General features: G+C 33.8%; 1 protein-coding gene and 1 long non-coding RNA gene across 2 annotated transcripts in view; one reads left to right on the forward strand and one right to left on the reverse strand.

The window, feature by feature from the left end:
• Positions 1 to 18,375, forward strand: part of LOC105199816 (dynein heavy chain 2, axonemal) — a 66,676-nt gene extending 48,301 nt beyond the window's left edge. Inside the window, exons 41-63 of the mRNA XM_039458787.1 lie at positions 229 to 407; positions 1,163 to 1,462; positions 2,262 to 2,546; positions 3,458 to 3,648; positions 3,794 to 3,969; positions 4,153 to 4,304; positions 4,747 to 4,911; positions 4,983 to 5,149; positions 6,420 to 6,591; positions 7,383 to 7,595; positions 8,165 to 8,380; positions 8,570 to 8,720; positions 9,027 to 9,176; positions 9,253 to 9,385; positions 9,576 to 9,920; positions 10,454 to 10,726; positions 14,351 to 14,695; positions 14,876 to 15,010; positions 15,319 to 15,595; positions 15,789 to 16,199; positions 16,459 to 16,977; positions 17,725 to 17,875; positions 18,004 to 18,375. Of these exons, the coding sequence (XP_039314721.1) occupies positions 229 to 407; positions 1,163 to 1,462; positions 2,262 to 2,546; positions 3,458 to 3,648; positions 3,794 to 3,969; positions 4,153 to 4,304; positions 4,747 to 4,911; positions 4,983 to 5,149; positions 6,420 to 6,591; positions 7,383 to 7,595; positions 8,165 to 8,380; positions 8,570 to 8,720; positions 9,027 to 9,176; positions 9,253 to 9,385; positions 9,576 to 9,920; positions 10,454 to 10,726; positions 14,351 to 14,695; positions 14,876 to 15,010; positions 15,319 to 15,595; positions 15,789 to 16,199; positions 16,459 to 16,977; positions 17,725 to 17,875; positions 18,004 to 18,158 (5,261 nt within the window). The 3' untranslated portion in view covers positions 18,159 to 18,375. The remainder of the gene's footprint in view (positions 1 to 228; positions 408 to 1,162; positions 1,463 to 2,261; positions 2,547 to 3,457; positions 3,649 to 3,793; positions 3,970 to 4,152; positions 4,305 to 4,746; positions 4,912 to 4,982; positions 5,150 to 6,419; positions 6,592 to 7,382; positions 7,596 to 8,164; positions 8,381 to 8,569; positions 8,721 to 9,026; positions 9,177 to 9,252; positions 9,386 to 9,575; positions 9,921 to 10,453; positions 10,727 to 14,350; positions 14,696 to 14,875; positions 15,011 to 15,318; positions 15,596 to 15,788; positions 16,200 to 16,458; positions 16,978 to 17,724; positions 17,876 to 18,003) is intronic.
• Positions 11,106 to 13,060, reverse strand: LOC105199506. Its single transcript, XR_850932.3, has 3 exons — positions 12,966 to 13,060; positions 11,676 to 11,782; positions 11,106 to 11,404 (listed from the first exon to the last, which is right to left on the reverse strand). It is a non-coding gene; the product is annotated as an uncharacterized LOC105199506 (long non-coding RNA).
• Positions 18,376 to 18,830: the final 455 nt, after the last annotated feature.

An 18,830-nucleotide genomic window follows, 5' to 3' on the forward strand; every position in this document is an offset into this window, starting at 1 on the left:
TCATTGTTTATTAACATTAATAATTAATATGTACATTTATAATTGTATTATCATTACTATTTATTAATATTAATAACCTACATATGTCTGCAATTATTATTACTATTTATTAATATTAATAACAAATATATATCTGTAATTATTAATTATCTCTTATTATTTTATTTTATTTTATTTTTTGTTATATTCTGGATATCGAGACGCTTTAAGCTCGATGAATATTTATAGGCAGTTTCATGAACGCCTGGGACATATACGAAGAGCTTCCCGATATCGGTGCTGTAAGGCGCTACGTGGAAGAACAGATGGATGAGTACAATGTTTCTCCTGGCGTGGTACGCCTCGATCTCGTCCTGTTTCGCGACGCGATCGAACATGTATGTCGCGTCGTTCGTGTAATATCGCAGGTTAGTAATTCATATAGTGTGCCTCATAACATTTTATCCGACAACGGTACGTTGTGTTAAAAAATGCAATGATGCTGTTACAGTTTACGCATCATATATAATTTATATATAATTATATAACAATTTTTTACTGGATTTTATTCAGGAAAGTACGGCCAACAATATTTTGAAAAGATTTTAATTTTATTAATCAGATTGCAGATACTAGATAAAAACACTAGGTATATTTGAATATAATTTTCATTGTAATTTTTTAATAATTGTAATCCACTGAATAAATAGTATAATTTTAAATATTATTTTTAAAGTACTCCAAATTTATTAAAAAAATTAGAAGTGACATAAATTTATTTTATTCACAGAATTATATCTGTTGTCAGCAATATGCTCCAAAAGATTTCAATAACTTTTTGATAATATTGTATTTCAAAACATTTATGAAATACATTTCTGAATTTCAATGTTGTAATTATTTTGACGTTTAACAAATTTATTTTCAAATTTGCATCTAGCGAATTTAATTTTTAGAGACTTTAGTAAAACCGTTCTTTTTGTGTATTTTTTAATTGATTAATGCAGGTTAGTAATTCGTATAGTGTACGTACCTTATTTTATTGAACGACGTTGTGTTAAAGATGCAATGGTGCTGTTACGGCTTTACACATGTTGTCCCAATATTCTTCACAAGATTTAATGTGCGATTTTTAATTTGTAATTAAGCCTTATAAGTTCGAGATTTATTTATTCTTCTGCAGCCCCGCGGTAATATACTTCTGGTTGGTATCGGTGGTAGCGGTAGACAATCGCTTTCGCGTATCGCCAGTTACATGTGCGAGCTCTCCACCTATCAAATTGCCGTTACGGCGCAATATAGGATGCCGGAATTTCGCGAGGATCTCAAGACTCTGTACTCAATAACCGGGGTGGAGAACAAACCGACCAGTTTCCTCTTCAACGATACCCAAGTAGTCGAGGAGCAGTTTCTGGAGATTGTCAACAATATGCTGAGTACTGGCGAAGTGGCTAATCTCTACAAGAGCGACGAAATGGAGGACGTAAGTTGGTTAATACGCTCCACTGTCATTACGTCTCCATCCGTATATAATCCGCGACGCTATATTACAGCGTTCTCTCTTAAAAAAAGTGAACAAGCAAAATTAAAAACAGGATAACAGAAGTACCATTTTCAATTCCATGTAAAAATTATATTTTATTTAATTAATATTCTCTGTCTCGTACTCTTCTCGCTATTATTACGTTATCTTGAAAAAGTTTGAAATATATTTTTGTATTGTTAGAAACACAAGAATGCTTTAAAGTACTATATTTAATATTATACAATAGTGCCTTTAACATATTGCCTATCGAAATTATCGTATGTGTTAGGAATTGAAATTTTTTAAATATCTTTAATCGAAATGGTCACTTCGTAAGGCAAAGCAGTCTTGAAAATTCATAAAAATGTTAAAGAATATTAAAGTTCGAAGATTACCCTTACTATAATGTTTTCACATTTGAAACTCTGTTTTCAAAGCAAATACGGAAAACGCATTTTCCCCATAATTTTTTAATGATAACAGAGATAAATTTTTTCTAATAATTTTAAATTGTGTAAATGAGAAGGGCAAATAAATTCACATGAATAATGCGAACGGTTAATTGCACATATCAAAAATAATTCAAAATGGTAAAAATGTTAAATGTGACAGTGATATGCGCACAGCGCATGCAGCTTAAATGTTCTGATATTGCTACAAATTGCGTTTGTCTAACAACTCAGCTCGGCGAAAATAGGGTCGAATACAGGTCGCGAACCGTTTCAACGGGGGTACTAACATATATTACATTCTCTAGATTAAAAATAGACTAGCAAAGGAAGTAACGAAGATTGGAAAGGCACCAACGACTGAGATGGTATATTCCTTCCTGATCGAGAGGGCGCGTGCCAATATGCATTTGATTCTGTGCATGAGCCCGATCGGCGACGCCTTCAGGAACAGATTACGGCAGTACCCTTCCCTGATCAATTGCACGACCATCGATTGGTTCTTGGAATGGCCGAGAGAAGCTCTCCTCGAAGTTGGCAACAAGTTCCTCATGAATCTCAATCTGACGCTCACTATCACCGGCGAAAATAAAGTGGTGGGTACGCCCTTCCCCTTTCCGCGCGATCGATTCCATTCGATTCGATTCTTACGATCAACGCGCGTTTCCTACCACCAATCTTCCACCCCCATCCCCCTCCCTTGTCCTTCCCACTCCCGTTCTTCTTGCCGACCATTTCAGGGAATCCGATTATTTTCCCATCTACGGTTTGCCTCTGATGATACGGACGTCTGCCGCATCTCTTTCCGTCGGTCGTGGCCGAGATTGGTTGCTTGGATTCCTCGAAAAATGCTTTTGATATTCATAATTCGCCGAGATTCGCTCGGAAACGCTTTGTACTTGTTTCATTCCAGGACCCCTCGAATAAAATTCTACCGCGAAGTACATGCGCGATGCGCGAAAGACGCGCGGAAACATTGTCGCAATTGAATAAATGTTTACTCCACCCATCGTCGATAAATTCATAAAAATTTTACTTCTTAATACGTGTAACTATCGTGATGCGTTTCCTTCGTTTCTAAGAATTTCGTCTTAAAGCGTTCCATTTCTCGATTATTTATTATTCATACAGCTTTTAGTCTTAATGCATTTATGACTTCTGGTGCTATTACGTCCTTTCACTCCCCCCCCTTTTTTAATATCACAAAACGAAAATACTTTCCCGTCATAATATTCGCCGAGTAAAAATGTCGAGCGGGATAATCGCGCGTCTGAAATAATCATGTATTAAATGCAGTTGGCTTTAATTTAGAGAATATTAGACGATGAAGCGCATCAAAGGGGAGAATCGCTGTTAATCCTGACATTATATGAATGCATTTTGTAACGGAACCATTTTACGTCGAGCTCGGGCGGGGACGGAGATACGAGGGGGATAGGGTAAAAAATTTACACCGCGACCGTGTAACGAACGCGAACATTACGAGGATGCACTTTTCCTGCAGGAGCCGCGACAATCCGCGACGGCCCTTCCACTGCCGCCGTTGCAGGACCGAATGCGCGATGGAATTGCAGCATCATTCTCTTTGATCCACGACACGGTGTCCCAGTTCTCTCGCAGAATGGCCGCCGAAATGAAGCGTTACAATTACGTGACTCCCGTGAATTTTATCGAGCTGGTGGCCGGTTATATAGAGTGAGCATTGAACAAACGCGTTACGCAGACGTTTCCAATATTTTAGGGTCGTGCAACTTAATTACGTACGACATAAGTAGTACGGTGTTCTTGATATCCTTCGATAAAAATAAGAATAAATAGAAGCGGTATCCGAACCATGCAGGATGCTGACGAAAAAGAGACAAGATTTAGCAGATCAGGCGAACAAACTTCGCGGCGGCCTCTCGAAGATCGACGATACCCGGGTGAAAGTTAAAGAAATGGCGGCGGAGCTCGAAGTCACTCAGCAGCAAGTTCATAAATCTACGAGGGAGTGCGAAGAATTCCTCGTAACGATAGGTACACGGCGCACGCGACAGTGATATATTATCAGCGGCGTTTATCAGATTAATCTATAAAAACTTATTGCTTTTAACGCTCCCGCTGGTTTCTAACTTTTCTCGCGCACTTAATTAATCATACGGTATCCGCCTGCATCGTTCGCCGCTTTCAACTGATGCTATACGCTTGCTACGCGCGTAGTAAACCAAAGCCGCGACGCTGATGAGACGCAAAAACAGATCACCGCCAAATCGCTTCGTATCGCCGAGGAGCAAAAAGAATGCAAGAAGCTCGAGGAGCTTGCGAGGGCTGACCTGGAGACCGTCGAACCTGCCTTGAATGAGGCCATCAAGGTCGTTATCGAATTACCCCCTTCTAAGAGCGTCATCCAATTTTAAACAGTGTTAGAATTCCTAATCGTTCTCTCCTTCTCCTTTAATCTTCCCGCTTCATATATCTCTATAAATTTTACTGTTAATTAGCCTGATGTTTAATTAAGCCAATCAGCCCTTTCGCTATTATGTTTATTATAAACACGCAATATTGTGAAAACAATAATTTTGGATCACGCTCGATCAGGAATGAAAGGATTTTGCTTGGCAATTAAATCTTTCTACCTAAAAAAAATACATCTCTCCAATCAGAAGTATGAAGAGAATGAGAAAAAAAAGAGATATCTGTTTATTTTTTCCAAGAAAAATATTTTATCAAAAAATTTTACCGAAGAGTCGAATGTATCTGACGACTTTATGTTAATGGAACGTTATGACAAAGAGAAATGGCGAATTATTTTAGGCGCTGGAAACTTTGAGCAAGAAAGATTTATCTGAAATAAAATCCTTCACGCGACCGCCGCCGAAAGTCGAAATGGTAATGGAAGCCGTGATGATATTGAAGAACTCCGAACCTACGTGGGCGGAAGCGAAGCGCCAACTTAGCGACGTGAACTTCATTAATACAGTGAGCGACAATGTTGCGACTGACAAGTCCATTCATTTCCACGAGCTAACTCGCTCTGATCTGATTTCTAGCTTCGTGACTTCGACAAAGATCATATATCGGACAGAGTTCTACGAACAATAGCCAAGTACACGTCCAATCCCGAGTTCGATCCCATAAAGGTCGGCGTAGTGTCTGCTGCAGCCAAGTCACTTTGCATGTGGGTGATAGCTATGGAAAACTATGGAAAGCTATACAGGTAGTTCATTCAAAACAAGGGGTAAATTTCAGACCTCAGCTTTTCCTTTCTTCTTCTTATAAATATGTATGAGTTAAATGTTTATTTATTATATTTAATTTATAAAACAAATCTTTAAACGTTTTGTAAGTACTCAGAGAAAAATGTTTTTTTAGATTTAACAAATTTTCTTAAAATCTGAAGAAATGTATTAGAATTGTTAAGTCAACCTAATATTTAAAATAAAAAATTCAATTGTGTTTGCATACTAATGGATTAGATGATATAGTAATACGTCAAGTAATAAATGTCATTTGTCGTAATGCTGTAATATGACGGTTTTTTTTTATTATTAAACAGTTATTTAGATATAAATTTCACATTTTTATTTTATCTAGTAAGATACAAAAACGATACGCAAATAAATATTACTGTCTTTATATTATGCATTCTTTTTTTATACATATTATACACATTTCAAAGATTATACTTAAATTTATTTACAGAAAAAGTTTTTAATATATAAATATATATAATTATATATATGTATAAAATATATTTATATATATTAAAATATATATAATCATATATAATTTATTTATAATTACATATAAAAATTTTTCCTGGATTATATTCAGGAAACTGTGGCCAACAATATTTCGAAAATATTTAAACTTTATTAATCAGATTGCAAATACTAAATAAAAACACTAGATATATTTATATATAATTTTTATTGTAATTTTTTAATAATTGCAGTCCACTGAATAAGTAGTATAAATTTAAATATCATTTCTAAAGTATTTCAAATTTATTAAAAAAGATAGGAATGACATAAATTTATTTTATATACAAAATTATATCTATTGTTAGCAATATTTTCCAAAAATTTTAATAACTTTTTGATAATATTGTATTTTTAAAAAATTTCAAATTTTTTCAATAATTTTTCAGCAATTTTTCTACAAGTTTTCGAATGCAAAAATTTCGAACATTTTACTGTTCCAGAGCTGGTTCAAAAATGGTGCAGACATATTCTACAAGTTTTATGAATTATTTTACTTTTTCTATTAAAATATTTATGAAATATATTTTTGAATTTTGATGTTGTATTGTAATTACTTTGACGTTCAACGAATTTATTTTCAGATTTGTATCTAGCGAAATTTTTAGATGCTTTAGTAAAACCGTCTTTTTTTTCGTGTATTTTTTAATTGATTAATCAAATATATCGCTTCACTTATGTTAATCATTGTGGAAAATTTGATTATACTTTCACGATGCATCGTAGAATCGTGGCACCAAAACGGGAAAAACTATACATCGCGTTGGAGTCGCTGAAACAGAAGGAAACGGCCTTAAAGGAGGCAATGCAGCAGCTGCAGAACTCACGCGAGCAGCTCGAGAGATTACAGCGGATGTACGACGCGAAGATGAAAGAAAAGGAGGATTTGATTAGGCTGGTGAGTACACTCGTGTTTTCTTACGCTTTAGAACGCCGGAAATGACCTCGCATAAAGCCGAGAGAGTACGGGGTGGTGAAGGAAGTCGGCTTGGTCCAATCCGACTCCGTCCACCCGTAACACTTATAGTTGTACAAAGTTGTACCTTAGTAACTGCAGATGCCGGCATTTGCTCGCATTTCCATTGGCAAGATGTATTCCTTTGAGCGAATCCAGCGTTCATATTGATGTATGGAGAAAACTAGGTCTACTCCACAATGTTACGCGCGGATTAATTAAAAGTTATTTCTATTATACAATGAAACTCTGATTTTTCACATTCGCAATAATAGCGTTTTAATACATTGTTTGTAGACGAGCTGCTACAATAGCCGTAATATTAATTAATAAGAGAAATATGTACGTATTTAACCTTCTGCGGACCAACATGAGTTACATTAACCAAATTAATGTTTTCCATTTTGTCGATTCTGCCTCGAATTCGAACACGTGTAAGAAAAGTAAAAAAAATGTTTCGGTTCATATAATTGTAGAATCGTATTCCTAAATGTTGAAAAGATCATACCAGAAATATACCAGAATGTTTTTCAAATTCTTTAGAATCCGAAAATTTTTTTAGAAAAATCGTTTTCCAATGACCCAGTTGGTCTGACAGAGCAATGAAAAACAAGATCTGCGAAGGGTCAATAAATATTTTAACACTTCCTTCATTTTTTAATTAGAAGTTTGCATTTGCTAAAATACATTTCATATAAATGCTATTTCGTATAATTACGCTCCCTTTCTCTCAGGCTCAACTATTAAAGTTAAAATTAGAGCGTGCCGGAATGTTGGTGGACGGTCTTTCCGATGAACAAATTCTGTGGGAGAACACAGTGGCGTCATTAACCGAATATTTCGACTGGCTGCTGGGTGATTGCTTGATATCCACCGGATTTGTGTCTTACCTCGGTCCGTTTGTATCCACTTATAGACAAGAATTAATAAGCATTTGGTCCAAGGAGGTAAGTTCAAAATTCGCTCTTTCTTTTTGTTTATAATTCTTTATCCAATCGTATAAAAAATTTCTCTACAAAAAATTTTTAACAATAAAAATGCACAGGCTCGTCAATATAAAAACAAAATAAATTGATAAAAACCACAAGCAATTTAACGAGGATGGCAGCATTTAATTCAACATTAATTTGAACGTTACATTTTAATCCAATAAATTCATAAAAATAATGATACATGTTTCAACCTTACTTGGTCTTTTATAATCGTAGATACATAAGGTTTGGACTAAAATATAATTACATTAACGTTGAATTAAGCGCTTTTATTCATCTTCGCTGAATTGCTAGTTGTAGAATTTGTAAACTAATAACATATTACATGCAACTCCAATCATATTTTTGCAACAAGGACTATTAATTGTAGTAAAATAAAAAATTAATTTTCATTATTAATTTATAAGTTTGAGTAATAATAATTTTTATATTTTACGTTTCGTAACTTTATTTTATTATAGATGCAATTAGTTTCTTTTAGAGTACGAATTAATGTCCGTACTGTAATTTATTGATCGGTTAAGGTATACAATAGAGAAATACCGACCTCGCCAAATCTAGATGTGAAAGAGTTCCTGGTTGATCCATCGACAATCAGGGAGTGGAACATTCAGGGATTACCGTCCGATGGATTCAGCACGGAGAACGGCATCATAGTGACACGGGGAACACGTTGGCCCCTCGTAATCGATCCGCAATGTCAGGCGGTGAAGTGGATCAAAAATATGGAGGCGAAAAACGTAAATGTCTGGTGTCCGCGGTATCGATATATCTCTCAAAGAAACTAATGCCCCTGCAGTAACATACATATATGCCGTTGATACCGAATTTGATGTAAAATTAAATAACTAATTTGAGATGAAACGATTTTAAATCGGTAAAATCAGAGAATTTACTTTGTCATTTTAATGAAACAATTACAATCACAGTCACTGAAAGTAATCGACTTTGGTCAAGCGGACTTTATGAGGGTTCTGGAAAAAGCAATTCAGTTCGGGAACCCGGTACTGCTCGAAAATATCGCAGAGACCCTCGATCCGAGTTTGAACCCGATTCTCCAAAAGGCTTTCATTAAATCTGGTAGAATTTAATGTCGCTATTATATAATTGCGTTCGTTTAATTGCGTTACGTTTGTGCGGAAATTATAAAAAAGTTTATTCCATTGTTAAAAGTAAAAGATGTACCGATACATTAACAATGATATAAGTTTTAAATTTTCATCTTCAAAAATAAAAAAGAAGACCAATTAAAAAAAAATATTTTATTTCCTAGAATTTTTAACTTGAACACAATTAATTTATTGTATAATAACAATAAGATGGTGTATAAAATACGAACACTAACTTTTACTTTGCCTCTAACTTTCATTATTCTCTCTGATGCAGGTGATCAAATAATGATTCGATTTAACGACAAAATGATCACTTACAATGAGCAATTCCGGCTGTTTATGACTACGAAACTCTCGAATCCCCACTATGCTCCAGAGATTTCAACTAAAACGACATTATGCAACTTCACCATTAAGGAGCAGGGTAACTAATAGCCTTACCATATACTTTAGAGAAGGATGGAACAAGATTAAGGAATATAACTCTGTTCCGCGTGTAGGGCTCGAAGCGCAGCTTCTAGCAATTGTGGTCAGAAAAGAGAAGCCGCAGCTCGAAGAACAGAAAGACAATCTGGTTCTCACAATCGCATCCGATAAACGGACTCTCAAAGAGCTGGAGGATAAAATACTTCAGTGAGATCGATGACATTAAAACCATAATTCCTTTAATTCCAAACATTTCCGCTTTTATAAATGCAGACTCGCGATGTACTTTATTATGCATACAATTATTAAATGTACCAGTTATTTTAACTCTTAGCGGTGCTTGCGAGCAATTAGCTAAGATAATTAGCTAATAAAATATGTCGTATCTTTTTATTAGTTTGCTGAGCGTGGCCGGGGAAACTCTCCTAGATGATTTAGATTTGCTGAATACCCTGCAGACATCAAAGGCGACATCTATCTCTATTCAAGAATCTTTGACTGTTGCTGAACAGACAGAAAAAGAGATCGATTTAGCGAGAGAGGGATATCAACCATGCGCGAAGCGTGCCTCGATTCTATTCTTCGTCCTCAACGACATGAGCGTTATCGATCCCATGTATCAATTCTCCCTCAATGCATACAACGAACTGTTTATGATTTCCATTGATAAGAGCCCCCAGGAAACGAATTTATCCGAGAGGATTGATAGCTTAAACGAGTATCACACACACGCGGTTTACAGGTATAATTGTAATTTATTTCTCTAAGCTCTTAATTACAAAATTTCAAGCATCCGATTTTCATCGATAAACAAGAATTGTAATTAGAATTTCGGAATACTTCGACTTCTTTGCTCTGTAACGTTTAAACGTCATCACTAATTTGCATTAAAAGAAAAAACATAAGTAAAATACATAAACAAAATTTTCTTTTTTGTAAAACTGCACGTACAATATCGTTCGGAACGATATTCTTTTAAAAGGATTTTTCAACGTTAATTTAAATGAGAATGTATAATAACGTAATATATAATCTCTCGGTGAGAAAACTTTTTTAATGAAAAATGTATTTTGTTTTACCAGTCTCTTATCTCTTACACAGTATCATAAATCAATGTTTCGTTGGAAAATGTTGAGCTTGAAACGCGCGCTTGAGCTCACTCTGAACGTAATGTGACGCCGTTACAGTCCTTTTACTTCGCGAACATTTTGATATACGCAAAAGAGAAATGGGCAGTCTTCGGGAAAAACAAGAGGATTTTATTTTTGCAAATAGAAACACGTGCCGAGGTCTGTTCGAGCAGCATAAGCTACTCTTCGCGTTTCACATGTGTGTGAAGATATTGGATGCGCAGGGTAAGATCATCCCAGGAGAATACGCGTTTCTGCTCCGCGGGGGGATCGTACTGGACCGAGAAAATCAGCCGAACAAACCCGTGCAGTGGCTACCGGATGAAACTTGGGACAACATCACGGAACTCGACAAGCTGCCCGGATTTCACGGACTCGTTTCTTCTTTTGAGCAGCTCCCGCGAGATTGGCACAATTGGTGCGTAGAACGTCCTACAATATCACATCGTTATTTCGTCACGTTATTTCGGCGCTTTGCCCTCTTTCTATTGATTATCTTTACAATACTCTGCTTTCAGCTGTGCCTTTATATTTCAGTTTCATGTAATTGTACTAATAAAGCCACAGAAAGAAATCAATATATTTGTCAAGTAGCGATTTAAGAGAGTTTCGTATTTTATTAAAGAACAACTAATTCGGATTCTAGATATATATATATATATATATATATATATATATATATAAATTCTTTTTTTTGTAATAGTAAGAATTTCAGAAAAAGACACGCGCGCGCGCGCGTGTGTGTGTGTGTCTAGTGAGTGTATGTGTAAAATTGTTGATCAATAAAACGAAGAATATTGATTTGCTCTTAAAAGTTTTTATTTAAATATTTTGTTCTTTTTTATAAGTAAGTAAGGAAGGAAAAATACCGCCAAGGTTAAATAGGAAAAGATACAAAATAATATTCTTCATCAGATATAAAGAAGTTCCAAGTAATATTCAATATTCCTTTAGCACATTTGGTAGATATGACCCAGGGATTCTAGGGATTCATTGGTCTTGTATCGGGAATGCCAGGTAGTTCTATACCGTTGATTTTCACGCACGAGCCTTCTCTACATCTTAAAGCACGGCAGCAATCTTGAAAAGTTTGGCACTAAAATATTTAAAATAGAACATTTTGAGACATGTTATTTAATATTAAAAATTAATATTACGTAATATTGCATTTACATAAACGCAGATTCAAAATAATCTTTGGATATAATAAAATTAATAAGTTTATAATATGTATAATATATAGAAAACAAAATATAAATTCAAAATTTTTTAATTTTAATCTAATTTTTCGTTTTTTTCTCTACTTTGTAATACAAAAATGACTATTTTTTTGTAATAATATATATAAATGCAATCGAAATACTTACAGGTTTATTCAGAGCACTGCATGCTCCTTTTGTTTCGGGAGCAGCCATAGCCATAGCAATCATAACGAAAATAGCGAAAATTACGAATTTCATTTTGCCAAAACTCTCTGCAATTGTTATTTTTTATATATATTTACAATTCGATACGTGCATACGGTAGAAATATTGGGTTGTTACGTTAGTTTGTCTGATTTTTCCACCTTTTTTTCAATGAAACATACATAAGAAATTTTTAATGTAAGATAAGTCGAAGGAAAATGCCAGTTGAGGGAAAAAACCATTTCGATTATAGTTTTTCCATAAATTAGAGATTAGCTAATCTGATCGTGCATAGGTAAGTGTGCACTAAACTGTTAGGAAGCTATAACCATAAAGGGAAGTTCCGATAAAAGAAAATACTAATAAAAATCAGTAAAAATTTGTAAGAATACAGAAAAATAAGTTGTGAAATATGCTTTTTATAATATTTAATAACACAATAGCTAAACTTTGTGATTCGATATTTACTTTAAAATTGTTACACAGTTTTGAGCACTGTTTCTTGACAGCGTCACATAATTAATATAAATAATATTTTGTGAAATTTTTATATGTATATGAGCTGCAGTCACAGCTTCTCCTAACATTTGAGGAAAAACGAGAAGATACCAGTTTATAAATTATGTATACAAAACATAAATATTCGAACTTGACATTTTCATTAAAATAGTTTAAAAAATTGAAATTTTGGATACTTTATGTAATTCTTAACATTTTAAATTTTTGAAATCTTATTTAAGCCCATAAAAATATGAAAGTGTAAAAACATTGCTCTCCAAATTGACCATTTACATTTTATCATTTATTTTTGTGTTTTTATAATTGAAACTTGGTTGTCTACTATAGGTAAGCAAACCATGTAAGTTTCTATTACATCATACTATTCAAATAATTGTAACATCTTCCTTAATGAGATGTCAGTTTTGCAAGACTTAACTAATATTTTTCTCAAAGATCTGGAACGTCAAAATTTAATTATTCTGTTTGTATAAATATGTAAAAGTTTCAAAAATATTGTATAAATTTTTCATTGCCTAATTCCATGACATGATAAACTTATTTTAGAAGAAAAGTTTAAGTGTGGCACCTTCTTTCAACATATGTTACATTGAAAGAAAGGTAGAAACTAATTAATATAAGAAGTATGTAGTTTAAAACTTTTATAATACAAATAGTTTTATAAAAATAGTTTATTATTAATTTGGAAGTTCAATACTTACTTTATAAAATTAGATAAATGTAAGAACTTACCGTTTTTCTTGGATAGTGGACTATGATTATGTAGTTCGTAGTCTTATATGATCGCAACTAATCGATTCTTTATCTTTGCAGGCTATTTATACGTTGTTATATGCTATTTATACATTATATACCATGCATTTGGACAAATATCGTAAATGTGTTATTGCTTACATTGTCTGCTATATGAAAAAGAATGTTTGGTTGGCAGACTGTTACAAGGTTATATTCTTATCTCTTTAATTAGAGTTATTAATATTAACCTTGTTCATATATGTATCATTGCATTTCTGTTTTTTACATTTTATAGTATAGGTAGATTCTGCAAAATTAAATTATAATATATAATATAATAATAAAATTTTAAAACGCAATTGTATGAACTATTTTGTCATATTATTATATAATAATTTTATTTTATTATTAAATAACTACATATAAATTGTATTAACTACAAATTTTTTAATAAATTATGAACAAGACTGTAATTACAGACTTTAACCAATACAATGTCAAAAGCTTTTTTGTTAAAAAAATAAATAAAATTTTTTTTTAAGTACAATAATTTTTAATAAATTTTTATTAATACCGTTTTGTTATAGTATTATGCTCCCGAACGAGAGCCGCGTTGTACACGCTCTGGCGTGTGTCTTTTAAATCGATACTTGAAAAATACAATTAATTTCTTTTATTATGAATAATTATAAGTATGTGTGTGTATGTGTACACACGCATACATTTTTATATACGTACATGAATATACACACACACGCACGCACATATATATGTATATATGTGTGTGTGTGTGTATATATACACATATATAAATATACTTACAATTACTTGTACATATTTATTTTATATATGTACATTATATACATATATATGTATAATTCATATTCAAAAAAATAATTATAACTATACAAAGTCTATTTATGTAACCTGTTCCCATCCCCTATATTTCGGAAATAATTTAAAATTATGAAGAGTCACGAAACACGAGTTCGATTATTTCAAGGAGCTACTCTGTCTCTCAAAATGATCGTGTTTTACGGTTGGGTATATATACAGATTATATACGTACTGAGGAAAAAATTTATTCAAATGCTTGCAATGAAATATTTACTCACGGTACATAAATGTTTATTCAATAAAAAATGCTAGTTAAATTGCATTAGTGATTTTTGCTCTAAACAAATATTTATTTACATTTAATAAATTATTTCCGCTGCAAGTATTCAAATAAATATTTAGCAAAATTTAGTAATTCTTTTTCTCAGTATATACATATTACATAGAATTATTTATTTGAATATGATGATCATGTTACTCGTCAAAAATATTTTTAGCAAATATATTTCAATGTAACATCTTATAAATCCGTTTAACATCCACAGGTACATCAGCACGGAGCCGGAAGCTGCATCGCTGGTCGGCGAATGGGAGGAAGGGTGCACCGAGTTTCAGAAAATGTTATTCATCCGCAGCTGCCGACCTGACAGAATATCTTTCTGTATCATGACCTATATCGTGCGCAATCTCAGTCAGAGTTTCGTGGAGCCTCCTGTACTCGATTTAAAAGCAGTGTTAAGCGATTCTGTGGCGCGGACACCATTGATATTCGTTCTTTCGCCCGGCGTAGATCCTACCGGGCTTCTCTCGCAGCTAGTGGACAATCAGGGCATGGCTGCTAATTTCTTGACGTTATCACTAGGCCAAGGACAAGCTTCTATTGCTACAAGGTTAATTTAAGATACTTTGAGATAAGAGACTTAAAGCTGCCGTACTTTATTCTTTAGCTCGTCTAACATTTAATAAAATTTTAAATATCGCAGCTTAATAATATTAATGTCCAAAGTTTGGATCAATATTTAGTACAAAATTTCCCAGTGATTTTCATATTATTTTATTCTCTAACGCAGCATGATAGAGATCGGTGCCAAAGAAGGATCTTGGGTATTTCTTGCGAATTGCCACCTCTCGCTCAGTTGGATGCCCAAGCTCGATAAAATCGTAGAAACACTCGGTTCCAGCCAAACCTTACATCCAAGATTTAGGTATGCCAAATTTATGAAATATTGTCTTACATTTTTCACGTAATACTATTTTCACACAATATAGTATACCAAAAGTATATGGTCTCGAAAGTATTAAAAATTTTAAATTTGACGTTAATAATGAAATAATTAAAATAAGAATTTAATAAATTTTTCCTCTTAAAAACTTTTCAGATTATTATTAATTAAAGTAAATGCTTTTAATAAAATTTATGAAGAATATTTATGAAAATCCAAGTATATTTATAAACGCAATTAAATGTAACGGTGTGAATATTTCAAAAGTTGAGCGTTTAATTCTTTTACAGATTATGGCTTAGTTCAAGTCCGACACCTCAGTTTCCCATATCGATCCTTCAAGCCGGGATAAAAATGACTACCGAGCCGCCAAAAGGATTAAAAGCGAACATGAAGCGCCTTTACGGTTTAATCACCGAAACGCAATTCGACTTGTGCCAAGAAAAGTCTAAATATAAAAAGCTGCTGTTCACGCTGATCTTCTTCCACTCTATTCTTCTAGAACGGAAGAAATTCCAACAACTCGGTTGGAACGTGGTCTACAGCTTTAACGATTCCGATTTCGAGGTATTTTCGAGCAAAAGTTGCGAGAGTAGCCCGAACGTAGAAAGCTTTTTATTTATCTGCAATTTATTTCGGAAGTTCGTACCTCAGGAATCTCAAGCGATAACGTTTCTTATAACGTTTAAATTTGTCTCGTCAAAGCGACGCCCGATGATGGAGCGGCACAATTGTCATAACATCGGGATATCTGTTCCAGATTTCCGAAAACCTGCTGCAAATTTACCTGGATGAATATCCAGTCACTCCGTGGGAATCTTTGAAATATCTCATAGCAGGTGTTTGTTATGGTGGCCACGTGACCGACGACTGGGATCGCCGGTTGTTGATGACATACATCCAGCAATATTTCACGGAAGACGTCCTGATTACTCCCCATTATCGTTTGTCATCACTGCCCACCTATTACGTACCTCGCGATGGCTCCTTGGAGTCCTACCGCGACTTTATCGCGATTCTGCCGAATATCGACAAGCCAGAAGCATTTGGTCAACATCCAAACGCGGATATCACTTGCCTAATAATGGAGGCTAGAAACATGTTTCAGACACTCATGAGTCTTCAGTTGCAGGTAGCGAGCGTCGAAATGGAGGAAGACAAGGAAAAAAAGGTATAAGTAAATGAAGCTATCGAACTTGAAGTTTACCTTTCCTGTTTGATAGAGAAAGATAAGTAATAACGGAAAGTTAACGGAAAGTAAGTAGAAATATAATAGGCTTTACATTATTGAATTTAACTCATGATATTGATGTTTCCCCGCTATTATTGACGTTCCGTCATCATATAACTTAATTTTATTTCGAGTAATCTCGTGTCGAGTCTATAATCTATAATCGATGGGGTTATATCAATCTCGTTACGTCCTGCAGGTAATGCAACTCGCGAGCGATATTCTCTCGAAAATACCGGAAACGATCGATTACGAGACAACGGAGAAACTGATAGGACCACATAAAACGCCGTTGGACGTGGTGCTTCTTCAAGAGATTGGACGGTACAACGCGCTGTTGGCAAAAACTCGCGACAGTCTCGAGGAACTTCAGCGTGGAATTAAGGGAACGGTGCTGATGTCGCAGGAGCTAGAAGAAATCTTCGCGTGCATATACGACGGCAGAGTACCGTCTCTATGGCTGACCGCGTATCCGTCTTTGAAACTGCTCGGCGCTTGGACGAGGGATCTAATCAATCGAGTCGAGCACTTCGCCAATTGGGCTCAAACCACTCATCCGCCATTGCTCTTCTGGCTAGCTGCGTATACATTTCCAACCGGATTCCTTACTGCGGTACTACAAACTTCGGCGAGACTGTGGAACGTATCTATCGATTCGTTGTCGTGGGAGTTTACTGTCTTCTCAACGGACGAGTCTGCTATAATCGAGCCGCCTGTGGTAACTACAAGCGATTAGACTAATTGCTCATCGGAACAGTTTTGGTCCAGGACGAATAATATCAAGCACCGTTTTACTATAAGAAGCTTACATTCCTTGTTGGAATAATAGTGCTTATTGGCTAATACGAATATCTCTCATATAAATTAGCCACTATAAGTGACTGTTTTGCTGTCACAAAGAAAGTTGGAGATGAAAAGTCTATCGTTCTTACGTACAATTAACTTTTAACGTGCAATAAAAATATATTAAAATATTATTAATTGAGTTAATTGTAAAATTAAGAGCGAGAAATTTTCTATAAATTTTTACTATAAATTATACTCGCTGTATTATTCTTTCCATCAATTTTTCCAATGCAGTAAACTAATATAAATTGTTTACAAAGAATATATTATTTTATTATACAGAAAAAATAATTTTATTGAAATATACAAATCTGAAAATAATTATATTAGACCATGAAAATAATTATATTGGACGCTCAAGTTTGTTACTAGACTGTCAAAACTTATTGTAGCAATATTAAGATGCTTTAGCTTCCATAATTATTTTTTACCAACATAAAATTATTTAAAAATTAAAACTAATAAAATTATTTTCTGATCCGTATCTTAATAACTAAATTTTTTTCATGCAATAAAATTGTACTTTCCGTGTAATTACATATATTATATTATATTACAATAATTGCAAACGTTTATTAGCAGTTGTATATTTCACTCTTTACTAATTGTACAATTTTAGGATGGCGTATACATACGATCCATTTTCCTGGAAGGCGCCGGTTGGGATAAAGAGAATGGCATTCTTATCGAGCCCGCATCCATGCAACTTGTGTGCAACATGCCGGTGATTCATTTTCGACCCGTCGAGCAAGTTAAAAAGAAAGTCAAAGGTAAAATAACCATGCAAATATCAGAATTATTTTAACGCGTTCTGAATTTTCTTCGCGCGCAAATACGCCCGCGGTTGCTAGAAGAAACAGACTTTCAATTACAACCAACAATCGCTTAACTTTCACAGAGTTCTACAGCTGTCCTTGTTATTATTATCCCCAGAGGAGCGGCGACCAAATGAGATCTGTGTTCGTAGTTGCTGTAGATCTCAGAGCTGGAACACAAGGTTCGGACTTCTGGGTGAAACGCGGCACTGCTCTTTTATTGAGCCTGGCCGTATAAAGTTTCCAACTATGTACATTAATTTACGATTTATAAGCCCCAGTTTAATTTTAGCGATAACATAAACATATAATATTGAGCAATCTCCATTTAAAATAATTAAGTTATTTTGATTACGTTTCTTTATCCTTTTGTTTCTTCTTTCTTTTATTTATGCTATTTAATTTATATGGATTGAATATATGTATGCTTGTGGAAGATGAAATAAATGTTTAAAGTAACATTTATCGGAAAAGTTATATTTACATATTAATTAAGACCTATTACAAATATCAAATGTCTAATTACAAAAATAAAGATAAACAAATTTCTTTGTTTGTTATGTTCAGATGCAAGAATTTGTCTCGACAATAAATAATATAAAGTAACAATAACAATATCAGATATAAAGCACCATCTTTCGTGATCCGATTGCACGATGGACAGATGTATGTTAATTATATAACAAATAAAAATACATTTCAGTAGTACTCGGATTATATATAATTCTATTTCATAAATATACATTATTTATAATGAAATAAGTAATATTTGTAATAATCATTGTTCATAAATTGTTATCAAGACTTTACTCAGTCGGTAAGAAAATACCAAGTACTGATACTTTTCAGTATTTGATATATCAATATTGGAATACTTTTTCTTTACCAACAGAGCATAAATTGCTACTAT

This window comes from Solenopsis invicta, chromosome 16 (assembly GCF_016802725.1).
Source record: "Solenopsis invicta isolate M01_SB chromosome 16, UNIL_Sinv_3.0, whole genome shotgun sequence".
Lineage (NCBI taxonomy): Eukaryota > Metazoa > Arthropoda > Insecta > Hymenoptera > Formicidae > Solenopsis > Solenopsis invicta.